Source organism: Phalaenopsis equestris, unplaced genomic scaffold, assembly GCF_001263595.1.
Source record: "Phalaenopsis equestris unplaced genomic scaffold, ASM126359v1 Scaffold000272, whole genome shotgun sequence".
Lineage (NCBI taxonomy): Eukaryota > Viridiplantae > Streptophyta > Magnoliopsida > Asparagales > Orchidaceae > Phalaenopsis > Phalaenopsis equestris.
This window is the reverse complement of record NW_018164714.1, coordinates 647,215-661,489: the sequence shown is the minus strand read 5'-3', so window position 1 is coordinate 661,489 and position 14,275 is coordinate 647,215. Positions and strand designations below refer to the sequence as shown.

General features: G+C 32.2%; 1 protein-coding gene across 7 annotated transcripts in view; it reads left to right on the top strand.

Moving 5' to 3' along the window:
* Window positions 1–13,780: 13,780 nt before the first annotated feature.
* Window positions 13,781–14,275, top strand: part of LOC110024747 (probable ribosomal RNA small subunit methyltransferase B) — a 29,590-nt gene continuing 29,095 nt past the window's right edge. For 5 of the 7 annotated variants that reach the window (XM_020724891.1, XM_020724889.1, XM_020724892.1 and 2 more), the window contains exons 1-2: window positions 13,781–13,883; window positions 13,959–14,127. In XM_020724891.1, coding sequence (XP_020580550.1) covers window positions 13,982–14,127 — 146 coding nt within the window. In that variant the 5' untranslated portion in view covers window positions 13,781–13,883; window positions 13,959–13,981. The remainder of the gene's footprint in view (window positions 13,884–13,958; window positions 14,128–14,275) is intronic. The other 2 variants (XM_020724888.1, XM_020724887.1) reach the window with 2 other exon arrangements.

Below are 14,275 nucleotides of genomic sequence, written 5' to 3'. Positions count from 1 at the left end.
GAAGAGTTTTGAGTTTCTAATGGTGAGGGTATCTTTTCTAGTTTTTTTATATATATTATATAATCTAAATATAAAGTATACATTTATGCAAAATATGAACTCATATTTGACTCCGGCAATAAGGCTTCGTAGACTTTTGACATGTCAAAATGGAACATTGTTATGATTCATTCAAAGTTACTGCACACTCACATTTACATGCATATTTTCTTAAATTTGTTCAACTTCAACCTACATTATTAAAGAGTGAGTGTATGCTTTTGATAATATAAATTCACATGAAACATCATGAGTTACATATAGAGCTAAAAATCCATTGCTTAGTTGAAAGCGATAAACAAGATGAACATCAAACTCATTAACATCAAAGTTTAAATGCTGAAGAATTTACTATTTTAACTTGTCATGATTCTTGTCTACTAGCATCTGTATCATTTTGTTCTTTCCACCAAAATAGTTAGGTGTGAAATCTTTCATAGCCCTTAGCTCACCAGCATATTATAACATCAGTATGTAAATATATCATATGTCATGTAAATAGCCTTATATGTAAGTTCTTCATCAGCATAAGATTCCTCCCTATGTGCATTAATTGGCCAATATGATGGTGGACCTCCCTTTTTGTACTTGTGTTATGGGTTAATATCTTTAATAATTATCCTAATTAAGCACTAATATGGCCACTAGTGGATGATGTGACCACACTATGCTAAATAGTACGTTGATAGAGCCCTATGTTTGCACCATGTATTGGCGAAGATCAAAATAGTTGTCATTATTAGCAGATAATGTCAGATTATACTAAATTAATTCAGATATCATCCAACCCTAAATTAAATGCCCGTGATTTATCTAGAAACTCAGAATTATAGGCATCACAAACCTCCAAAATCTAAGATTAATTCATTTGGATCATAACTTGTTATTAGCCTTAGTGGAGTGATGGTCACTAGGTTAGATATTGGCTTCCTGTGTGTGGATGGTAGATGCAAGACATACATTGATTGACTTGACCATGATCAATTAAGAATATAGTTATGGAATCAAAGATTTGCTTACATTATATATCCCATAATCATGCCAAATAATGATTGTCATGCAATAGCTTGTTAGTATATTGGTATAAGTATGACTTCATTATAATTTGCTTCAAGCTAAGTCATAACCTTGAAGAACTCTATCATGGGGCACTTATTTAATGGATTTATGTAAATATATTTCACTTTTATATACATTTTCTATTGAATTTTCAATACACAATTTTATTATTTTATTATAACAAAAGATAATTGATCGAATGTATGACATGTTTGAACCATTATAGGGTAATGATGCGAGAGATGTTGGCGTAATAAAGCTCGCCATCAATAATTTTACTGTGGAGGCCTGACAACTACATTCTTTAGTGCACTCTGAAAGCACTAAACGATAATATTTTGATACATGTAAAGATTACGAGCAAACTATTCAACAACAGTAGAAGGCTTGATAGATAAAAGACAATTAAGAGAAGCACTAATTTTTTTTCTACCAAATTCCATGAACAATCATCATCCCTTAATCTCGGATGAGAATCACATCAAAGTACTATAACCATACAACAACAAATTGAATATTTACCTTATGGTTACACAATAACATACAACCTAGTTCAGGAATCACCAAAAGGGATGCCTTCTTTTCTTACTTTTTTTTCCTTCATATTCTCATAATATTTTTAGTCAACAAAATTTAGGGTCGGGTGCATCCCACCTTGATGTTGAGATGTCAGTAGTTACTTTTTTTTTTCACTGATATGTAATCAAAACTTTATTAGTTTTTAATTTTCATGAATCTTTTGAGTTCTTTTTTGTGGTAATTCTTTTATTTATATATTCTCTAGAAATTAGTTATAGAAACTAAATATATTTTTAATTTTAATTATTATTTTTGTATCAATTTATGAAAGAAAGAAAAATTACCTAAAAAATATAGAGAAATTTTATATTATTCTACATTTAAAAACAAATTTACGAGTATAAAATATTTTCTTACTTTGCGTATTAAAATTTTGAATAATTTTAGTTTACTAAAAATGTATTAAATTTATAAAAAAATTGTTAAATTTAATCAATATAAAATTAAATAGTTTCAAATATTTAAAATAAAAACCAAAAATTTTTAAATATTATACTACAATACAAACTTTTCTTTTTCTTTTAAATTATTTATTTTTGCTATAGTTAAACAAGTGTAATATTTTAATATTATCATTCAAATCACTTTAATAATTTAAGAAAAATTTTATATTTTTTCTAAATTAAATATTAAGTTTATTATTATAGAAAGAAAAGTACTTTTAAACTAAACAATTTGATAAAGGTTCTTAAATTTTTTTTTATAATATTTTGTTTTTTTATTTATTCAAACATTTTTAAAAAAATATTTATAATTATTACATTTTTAAACAAAATAACTTAAAAAATTAAAGTTTTTTTAATAAAAAATGAAATATTAAAAAAAATATTTGGCTCATTGTCGCGACCCACTTATGGTCTATTTGGGGCAGTTGTAACTTAGTAAAAAATTGTTGCACAATAACTGTGTTATGATGTTGTTGCGCGAAAGTTCTGTGTCTATTTATTTTGTGCAGTTAAGCAGCAGATGTGCTAAAGTTGTTTATGATAAAAATACAATTTTGTCATTGTACTATTGTGATGTTTAAAACAAAATAAGTGCTTGTTTTGGATATCACAAAGTAAAACCTAAACAGTGAGTAATTTAACAATCAAAATTAAAAATAAAATTATTAAAATAATAAATAATATTAACATAATATTGAATTTAAAATGTAAAAGATTAATGTCACGAGATAATCTTCACTCCAACAAAACTATTTACACCTCATCACCATTGGAGGTGGAATCATCAAACTGATCTGTCCATTTGAAAAATTTACAGCTCTCTGATATATTCCTTGGACAACTGTAAAATTATCTCCCATAACTATGCTCCGGTCGCAAATTAAGTAGAGAACATTGCAGTTCACTATATTAGGGCAATATTCTAGATGCATCGAAAGATCTTATTCATCTTTTTTGAAAGTTTAAAACCACAAAACACAGACCCCTATATGAAACATTAGTAAAACATAATAATAGAAATACACAAATAAAGTTTTATAAAGTTGTGGGGTTTCGGAGCATAAAATATAAACTAACGAATAATCTCACTACAAGAAAAAAGTAGATCTTAAGAGAAGGGGTCTTGGTTGCCTTTACACCATCAAATATAGAGCTCATATGTGTCCCAAAAGCATAGCACCATAAAGGCCATCCGGAAAAACCCCTACGTCATTTATGTCATCATAAACCTCGAGCTCATCTTTTTAAAGGTTTACAACCATAAAGCATAAACCCTTATATGCAACATTAATAAAAAAATAACAATATACATACACAAATGAAGTTTTGTAAAGTTAGGAGGTATCAAAGCATAAAGTATAAACCAACAAGTAATTTGTTACTACAAGAAGACAATGGATCTATAACAAAAAAGGGGTTCTTGTTTATCCTTAAACTAAGTAATACTGAGCTCGTATATGTCGCTGAAGCATATCACCAAAAAGACCATCCAGTAGTCATTTGACAGGATAAAAAATGTGATCTTAGTTGCCTTTAAAACATGTATAACCATGCCCGTATGTATCACAGAACCATATCACACAAAAGACCGTCTAGATAAACCCCAACTTTTATTTGACTTAAAAATAAGGGACATTTGGTTGCCTTGATAGTGATTTAATGTGTATCAAAACCCATAACAACATATAGGCCATCCAAAAAAACCATTAAGGGCTTACATCTCATCATAGACTTCCAATTCAAAAATAAAACATGCAAAAGAACTAAAAAATAAATAAACACGTGAAATATTTACCATAATTACCTAGAAGACCATCCATGCAGAAAAAAAATGCATACGAAAGAATTGAAAATAAATGTTGCTCCAAATTAAGATTCAACACAAGCATTATTTCGCAAACCGTCAGCTATAATAAACGCTAAGCATTTTCACAACACATTATACATAAAGAAATTAAAAAAAAAACATACAACATCATTTAACCCACTAATTATGACATCTGTAATTTAGCTCTTAACTCCATCATCTCCCCAGCACCTTCCCCATCTCGGGTACATGACAATGGCAAATCACTGTTAGCCTAAGATATTGAATTCCCTAAACGATATTCATCTTTAACAGGGACATATGAATGATCTTCATCTGTCCTATTGAAGTCAATGTCACTACGCGAAAGATGTCGACGAATGTAGTTTTGGAGTGCCATTCTATCGACCACAATCCACACTTATTTGTTGAATGTATATGTGGGCATATCTCACAGCATAACCCTTTTTGTCTTTCAATACCCAAATGCTCTTTCAATAACACGACATAAGGAATAGTGTCTCTTATTAAACATCTCTTTTCTAACTCGAGCGATGTTGTTAGCATTTTTAAAATAAGAAATATGGTATTTAGTATCAAGAAAGGGTTTGAGAAACCCTCTTTAAAATGGATATCCAGTATCTCCAGGACATAATTATAATCATTAATATTACACAGAAAGTACTATTTCGTTATTCAAGCAAACCTGAGGGTGGCCATGGAAAGTGGTATTTTTTAATAAATTTGAATATGCGACTGTCGTGTTCACTGTTTTCGCATCTACCCATAACAAAAGTGAAGCACATATTAAAATCACATAAAACAAATAAATTTTGTGTGACTGAACAACATTGCCCGATACAACCTTTTCACAGTTTGGCATGCGTGCATCTCCTTATGTTCCATCAATCACTCCAATACAACCTTAAAGCATTATCCAAGGTATTAAAGTAACTATGTTTAAGTAAATTTAAGAAAATATGAATACATTAACTTCAACTTAAAATATGATATACAACGTCAGTCTTGTGAAACCTCTACAGGAGTCCTTTGGAACGTGGGGTCCTTAAGGCTGATAATGTTTTATGATAAGCTGATCCGAACATTTAAACTAATTAGGAAATATCTACTGATTATTTCTGATTAGTGTTGGATTTGGTCAATGACTCCTCTCATAGATTCATTCTGTGATAAATTATAGTGTTATGACTAACATCTCTCTTGAAGTTATTATGGAGGAGCCATGAAGTTCATGATTCATGCGTAGTTCTTCTAACATATTAATGAATATTTGTTGTGTTATACTAAACATATTGTTAAATCTTGTCAAGTGACCTACAAGCAACTCTCCAATGCGCTTCTTGCCTGTGTATGTGGATGTCATACATCTAGAGCGAGCAATATATGAGTTGTAATACTTCTTTTCTTCAAGCTCGGGGTCAATTTTGCTTAATTTATTTGTTTTTTTTTTTTTGCATTTGGCTCAACCTATAGATTAATGGATGATTGATATCTTGATTTAATTGCATAGAAAAAAAGATGAAGGGTTGGATGTTTCATAAATTCTTACCTCCAATCTCTCGGTCGGCCCACCATTATTCCGAAGCATTAATAGGTTGCTTTATTAGATCTCAACCCATGCTCATGGATCCTAGTTTCAACTCTTTTCATATTCTCCAGACCCTTTTTAACGAATCTCACTTGTTGTTCAATTGTATTCTATCATATTCCCTTCTCGTGCTTTCCATGTTTTTTTTTCATTATATTTTGTCAACACTCATTGTTAAAATATGTGGTTGGCCTATATTCCAATTCCACATTTTTAAAGCAGAGATCGTAAAATATTAACTTCACATCTTTATTCAACATGACAGACGAACCAATTTCTTCAATTTTAATCATGACATTTACTAAGATGAAAAGAACTAATCAACATAAATGTGTGATAGAGAAAACATAAAGTGTCATTTAAAATACCACAAATCAAAAATATAACATAAAATAAACATCGGAAATCTATTAGCACATCACCACTGACACACCATCACATCATCATCATCATCAATACCAACGTACCACTACCACTTCATCAACACCCACACTTCATCATCACCAACCAACCACCATAAAAACAACCACCAACCCAAAAAACCACCACCACCACTTCAACAAACCATCACCAACACACTATTAACACACTAATACCACCAATCCCAGCTCCACACGTACCTTCCACATCACATAAAAAAGCAAACTCATCATCAATGGAGCACAACCAACAACCACCACCACCATCAACACCAATATAGCACCATCACCACATCATCAACACCAATATAGCACCATCACCACATCATCACAACGGACAAACTACTACCAAAACCACCACCAACACACCATTAACACACCAACACTACCACTTCCATTTCTACACACACCCCCATACCACTATCACAAAAAAAAAAACAAATTCACCACCAATAGACCACCACAACATTCAAGAAAGAGAGAAGCCCACCGAGACCAATTAAATCAAAAAATGAAGGAGCAAAAGCATCATTTCGGTGGCCATACACAGAGACCACAAATCAGAATTAACAACCTAACCTCCAAATGTCATAAAAAACAAATTCTTCACCAATAGAACACTACAAAAAATCTATCACCAAAACTAACAAAGAGCGGAGCAACAACCTATTGAACAAGCCATACATCAAAAATAAAAAATATAATTACTTCCAGAGGCCACATACCACAAAAAGCAATCCACATATCTCATTGATCAGAAAACAAAAGGTGCACAAAATCAGAAATAGTAAAGAGAAAAGGCCACAAAAGACAAACCTCAAATCAAACCTTCCAACATAGAGCAAAGCCATAAATCTTAAAGATCAGGCAACATGGGGTAAACCTCAAACCACAACATCTCAAATAACAAAAAATGTATAGAGCAGAGAATGTCGTAGGAGGAGAAGGGAAACTGTCATTATTGACCTCATTTTTTATGATATCAAATTATCTTATTTAGAAGCTTAGGATCTAACCATAGAACTTTCATGTCGACTATCTTAGAGAAATAGTATGGAACTTACCCCCATAGAAATTCTAATCACTTCTTATCTCTTCTTGTGGAGTGCCACATGGGTGGTCACAAGCCCTCATTTGTCACTTGAGATGGCTAAGAAAAACATGTCAAGACGCAAGAATGAGTTACTATAAGATCATGAAGTCTTAAGGCGACCCTAGGTGGCTTGGTCTTGCACACACACACTTGCACTCACCTCAAACTCCTCAACACATCCAAAACCATCCATTTACCTAAATTAACTTATCTTCCCTCTGAATACCCATATTAAACTTCCTAAACTCTTTTGAAGGCTCATGTGGATGGTCCCAAGTCCCCAACCTTTGGTTAGGAGGGCTAAGATCAACATTTGGAGGCTCCAAAATGAGTTCTTAAGGACCATACAACTTTAATGAGACTTTCATGGATTACATGCTTACATCACCCAATTGACCTCAAATCCACCCTAAAATAAAAATTTACCCTAAATATCCCTAAAATCTCAAAATACAAAAATTATCAAAATCCCTAATTTCAGTCAAAACTTCACCAAAACCAATCCTAGCCATCCAATTTACTCAAATTCACCATAGATTTCCCAAATCCACCAAAATTGCCCAAATTACCAAAATACCAAATATTGACCAAATACCCAAATTTTCACCAAAAATCATTTTAAACCTCTCAAAATAATCCAATAGCCCTAAAATTACCAAAATTGATAAAAATGTCCAATTTTTACCAAAATACTAAAAAAATAGCTAAAATTTTTAATTTACCCCCAATTTTCACTAAACATATTCCAAACCAATTCATCAAAATTCAAATACAATTTTATCAAAATCTAATTGTAAATTCAAAATTACCCAAGCCCAATTTCAAGCCCACCATACCAATTTCAAAAGCCTAATTTCAAGCACACCTTACTTAAATTCCAAAAGCCCAAATCCAAGCCCACATGACAAAATTTCATCCCATCATCCATTCAATTAAATCAAACCATACACCATGGCATGACTGATTGATTCACCTATATTTATACTCATGACAATCCTTCATAAAATACCCAAAAAATTCCAAAATCCTTTCTCATGCAAATTGACCAAGCCAAATGCAAGCCATGAAGCCATCTTCAAGCCACATGCTAGCCATGCGAGTTAAACCATGTCACCCTCAAGTCCCAAAAAGGAGGGGGCTCTTTCTTGATTCCATTTAAAGTGCCTAACCCTTCTCATGATTCCTTCTAACCTATGCTTAATGCCTAATATCTTAGATGGGGACTTGACCACACTAATCCAGCTGACTCTCATCAGCCCAAGCCACCTTAGGAGTGACCTAACTCCATTTTCATGAGCCTAAACCCAAGTTAGACCCAAGTTGACCCAAACCCCTTTCCTCTTTGATCAAACACATCTACCCATGCACAAATCTAATTGTCTTCTCATATGTCACCCCTGACCACCCTGAACCAGATGGTGACCTATTCCCTGACAACCGACCACCTTAGCTGTCGGAAAACACCAAACCCGAGAGCACCACCATGGTCAAAATCCAAAATTGAGCCCATCCAATGTGGATCACCCCAATTGGACACTTGTCATCTTCTTCCCTTCACCTAAGTGCCACCTTGAACTTCTTAGCTTGGTCAATCAAGCTCCATGACCGAGCCTATAAGAAGGACCCCCTCACGACCAAATAGAAGTGATGCACAAACCCTGACAAAGCCCTGCCAAATTGATCCCAAAATTTTCCTACAGCCTCACGAAGATCATCCCCCATAATTCCATCCATTGCCTTCTATATAGAAATAATAATTTCATCACTGAAATCCAGGGCTTTTTTGTTCATTCCACCAAACTCCACAAAACTCACAATTGATCATCCCAAAAGCTTCACAACACCTCAAAACCACTTCCTCAATCAAAAGCAGCCATTCCTAAGCTCTCTAACCTAGTCCAAAACCAAGCCGGATTCCCCCTTTGGTCTAGATCATACTTAAATCCAACCACAACTCAAATTAGCACTTAAAGGACGTTCGTGGACTCAAGGCAAAGTTCTCAACAAACCCAATTGAGGACTCACCTCTTAGGCAAAGGTATAACCTGAAATTTCTCATTTTTACCTCATTTTGGACCTTTGTGAAAGAAATTTATATTTCATGTGTATTTAGCCGTATGTATGTGTTAGTCACGTAAATGAAGTTGTAGAAACAAACCCCATGATATTTGGAATATCGAGTGAGATCGTAGGGTTAGAACGTGAACAGTTCTCAAGTTTGGGCGATCGGGGATGATGAACGGGTGTTGTCCATTTCCACGTGTATCAAAAAAATGATGGAGATCAGGTCAGATTGATGAATGATATGTGAACCACAGGTCGATTCATCAACGTACATGAAAGTGCAACCAATCAAGCAAAGACGCGTGGGGCTTCAGAATTGGCGAGGTTGACGCGACGCCGACGTGTATAAGTAGATAAATAGGAAATTCTCTATTTAAATTAATTCAGAAACTTTCAAAATTCATATCTTGGTGTAGAAAAATCACAAAAAAAATTAAAACACATCTATGCTCAGTAAACAGAGGAGAATTTATTCAACTAAAAATAAAAAATATTCATTAAGTATTTTATTATAAATTAATTTAATACTCCATAGAGTAATTAAATCATAATTATATGAATATTTATCCAAATTAAATAAAATTTTTAGGGTTTATTCCCAATGATCTTAGGAGCATCCTTTGATTTTTTCAAAGTTAGAGAGCACCATAACATGAAAAAACCTAATTTTCTAGGATTATTAGCATTATTTTAATTAAAAAAATTATAAAAAAATAAAATAAGAAACTAGAAAAATATAAATCAAATTTGTTAGGTTCACTGTGGCTAGAGAACCTTAGAAAAAATAAAAAACAAATTTAAAAAGTTAAAAGTACTTTTTTCTATTTTAAAATAAATAAAAATCATTAAAAAATAAGAAAATATAAAACAATTTAAAAAATTAGCAAAATGGCTCAAATTGAAGAGAATGATCTTAGAAAGCCTTTACAAAAATTTAAAAGTCATAAAAAGTTATTTTTAATATAGAAATGTATTTTCTAAGTAAATAAGGATTTTAGCTTGGAATAATTCTAAAAAAAGAAATAAAAAATCAGAACATTATAAAAATTAATTTGGAGTGTTCTTTGAAACTAGCGGCACTTATGAAAAACAAAAATAAAGTTAAAACAAAAAGTTAAATTTTTAGGCATTTTTCTAATTTAAAAATAATTAGAAATAGAAAAAAATCACAAAATATAAATATACTTCAAAATGTCACAAACTTCACCCTAATTAAGAAAACAACAAAAAAAATGCTTTTGTAAATTTTTAAAGTGTAAATATATATTTTTAAGTACTTAAATGTATTTTTATGCATTTTTGGATAAAATAATTATAAAAATAAAATAAAAATCATAAAAATATGAAATTCATTTCTCTGTGTTCTCTGAAGTCAGGGAGATCAATGAAAAATATAAAAAATAATTTTTTAAATAAAATATATTTTATATTTATTTATTTATTAAAATTAATTAAAAAAATTAAATATTATTCAAAAATTTCTGAAAATTATTTCAAGTGGCCCTCTAACCTAGGTAAACCTTTTAAAAATTTACTAAGAATATAAAGTGTGTTTTAGTTAAATAAATTAATTAACATTGAAAATTCCTTTTTTTTACTAAAATAAGTTCATAAAAATTAAATAAAAATTAGAAAAATAGAAATTCTTCTCTGATGTGTAGATTGACCCATAGGGTAACAACAAAGTGTTAAAGACTTTGAAATTAAATTGAAGGAATTATGGAGTAAAAAATCCTAAGGGTAAAATGGTAATTTTGAAATTTCATATCTTAATTAAAATTTAAGTCAAACCAGAGGGAAAGGGCACTTAATTAGGATGATTTGAGATCAAATACAATTTATAAATCTTTTTAAAATTATAAAATTTCCCCTAAAGCCTTTAGGAGCTTAATGGTGAATCAAAATGAGAACTCTTGTTGAATAATTTGAGGACAAGATTAAAATGATAACAACATCTTGAGATACCATAAGCTAGGAACCAATAGGAAGGGGAAGAGTGAAAGTCTCCCAATACTTTGCAAATACATCCTTAGGGTTAAACCATATCAAAATTGATTTCACCCTTACTCATGGGTTAATTAAAACATAAAACATTGAGCACAGTTTAAAGAACAATGTAATTCAACATGGGTTGATTAATTCAACAACATAGTAAGATCAAATGAATTAGAAGTGACCGAGAAATATTAAGGGTGTTTTAGAATTATATCTTAAATACCATTGAGAGATGTTGGATATTTCGGAGGACATTTGAGTTTACTACACTTTGTTGTGCGAAATCATCCACAAAACACAACAATCATTACATTCAAACTGAACAAACATGAAATCTCTAAGGACCCACCAAGATATGACTCAGGACCCGTTAATACACATCAAATGAAAATACCCTAACACAACTTATCTTACCATAATAACCCAATGCTCAAGGGTATGAGTCTTGGATATGATATTTATACCCGTGGGGGCACTTGAGAATTTTTAATGCCACATATGGATCATTGGGCTTGTGTAAGTTGGTGGTTCAAGTGGCGAGGGCGATGACGATAATGCTTATGTGTGCTAAGAGTGGGACATTAAGATAGTGTCTCCTACCTCAGATCTTTAGGGAGGGGATGTGACCGGTGATTTTGTTCCCCAACTTTTGGTAAGAAGTTGTCCTTGATTTCTTAGGTAGCCGGTAGTTATAGTTCGATCAAGGTGAGGAATTTGTGGACTATCCTATTTTACCAAAACATTTACATACAACATAACAAAAATATATTTTCCTGTGACAACACTACTTTTGATTGCTAAGTAAGTTTTACATGCATGAAAAATTAAAGAATTTTTTGATGTTACCCTATAAAGGTCCACTTATTAAGCACTATGATTGAGGTCAGGAATTGCCCTCCTTAGATTTGCTTGGTTGGTGGCTCATATCCAAAGTTGGGATTACAAAGCATACAACTCAGCTCTGAGCCCTATGATAACAAGTTTAGTTTTACTTGAGTTGTGTGTTCTTACGATTTGCTTAAGTTTTTCTCATACATAATTTTCTTACAATTTGCTTAAATTCCCTGCATTTGTTTAAATTTCATGCATGTTACCGTATTATGTTTATCGTACTAACCTTGCAGTAGTGGCAAGAATCCCAGGCACGCAAATTTATTTTTTACATTTACTGCATATTATTGTGCTTTACTGTTCTTTTATATTCTACATACTTGTTATATCTGTTAGAATAGGAGAATAGTAGACTGATTATTTAGGAGGTACACAGTGACAGACCACGAGACCCAACATTAATTGCATGTTCACATTGAATCCTAAACCTGAAATCATTTTGTAAAGAACAAGTTGCAAGCAGATCGAGGATAACTTTCGTCGACGAATCAAGACTCAACAACATTAACTGGATCTACATCAGCTAAACTTTCCTCAGACTTAAATAATTAATCAATAGGACTTCGAGGTTGTATGTTTAGTGCGACATAAATCCTCATAGCATCTTTACACTTTTGCACAACCATTGTGTGCAATACAAACCCTAACTCTCTTAGGGTTCCGAGGTCGTCGTCTGATACAACATAAGTCCTCATATCATCCACGCTATTTGAATGATCGGATATCCTGCAAAAATAAGCCCTAAATAATAAAAATTGATAGAATTGAAACATCAAATAATATTATCATAAAAAAGGTAAGGCCAAACAATAGGATTATTTGAGAATTCACCGATGTTCTCCTCATCGTGACATCCTCTACTTTTCACTCATTTGACTTCTAAAATAATTGCTCCTATTTAGTCCTTTCCTACTTGATTTTCTCTATGTTCAACCTTGAAATCTCGAAGACAAAAATCTCTGATCATTATCGAGAGTTTTCTTAAGTGACATTATTCATTTATGATGTGATTAACTATAAAGACTTGCCTCTGTAAGGAACTAAAGAACCCATGTAATATAAACCCAACATAATCTTCAATATTCGGTAGGAGAACTTGTCAGTTATACATTAAAGATTCACAGACCAAATGAATGTCATAAACTGTTTTAGTTTATTTAATCGACCCCGATGTTGAGTAATGTGTCTATTCTCTGGGATAGATGCATTATTTTTCGTTTATTTAAACTATATGTATGAAATCTTGTTAGTCTTATATTTTTAAAATTAAAATGCTATTTTCCAAATTTTAAAAAATATATATTAAATTAAATTATAATCAATTTCAAAATTAAAGCGACCAAATCCAAATTCCGACCGACAGTCACCAGAGTCGGAGATTGGAGAGAAGTATGAAAGGAGAAGAGAGTTCATGCCACCAGAACCATAGATAGAAGAGAAGCGAGAGAGGAGAAGCGGGCTAGGGCATAAACGTGAGAGAAGCACGAGAGAAAAATGGGCACACGAGTGAAGCTCGCAAGGGCCGCAAGGTCATTTGTTTCAAAAAAAAATGATAGCCGCAGGGTCAAATCTGTGACACTCGTTTAGATAGGATTTTCCCAAAACGTGACTACATCGCAATATCCAAATGCAGCTTCTTGCATTTACGTGTCTTGATACATTGGTACTCCAATTATGGCCCACCTAAAAAAAAAAAAATTAATATATGAGTAATCTCAATGTAAATACGACACAAACACACTACTCAAAATGAAATATTTTTTCCAACCTTACTCAGCAAATTAATATCAAAGCGCGCACAAGCTCCCTCGCGGTTTTCTCGATTTTGGTCTCTTTCTCCATCTCGGTTTCCCTTGGAGATCGGTGCAAGTAGGTGGTGCAGGTAGGCGTCGAATTTATTCTTTTGTTTCGTTCATTTTCAATTTTCACTGTAAGTTTACGAAGCATATTGGTTTAGTAAACCTGTAGGTATCTCTAGGAATGGACTTGAGCCAGGCTTGTATTCCCGGCGAGGAGAACAAAGCTTCTGTATTACCATTGCCCGATTCTTTTCTTGAATTTCTGAAGGAGAATGATCTTAATTCATCGATATATACTGGTTTGGATACCATCCCACGCTATATAAGGTGAGATTTCTTTTAAAAAATTATTTTTGTAGCCATGTAATCCTTTATATGCTGTACCAAGCTTTTGCCAACCACTATTCCGGCTACATTAGATTAGCTTAGCATATTGAAGAAAAACATTTGTGTATTTTGCCCAAAAAGCTGATTT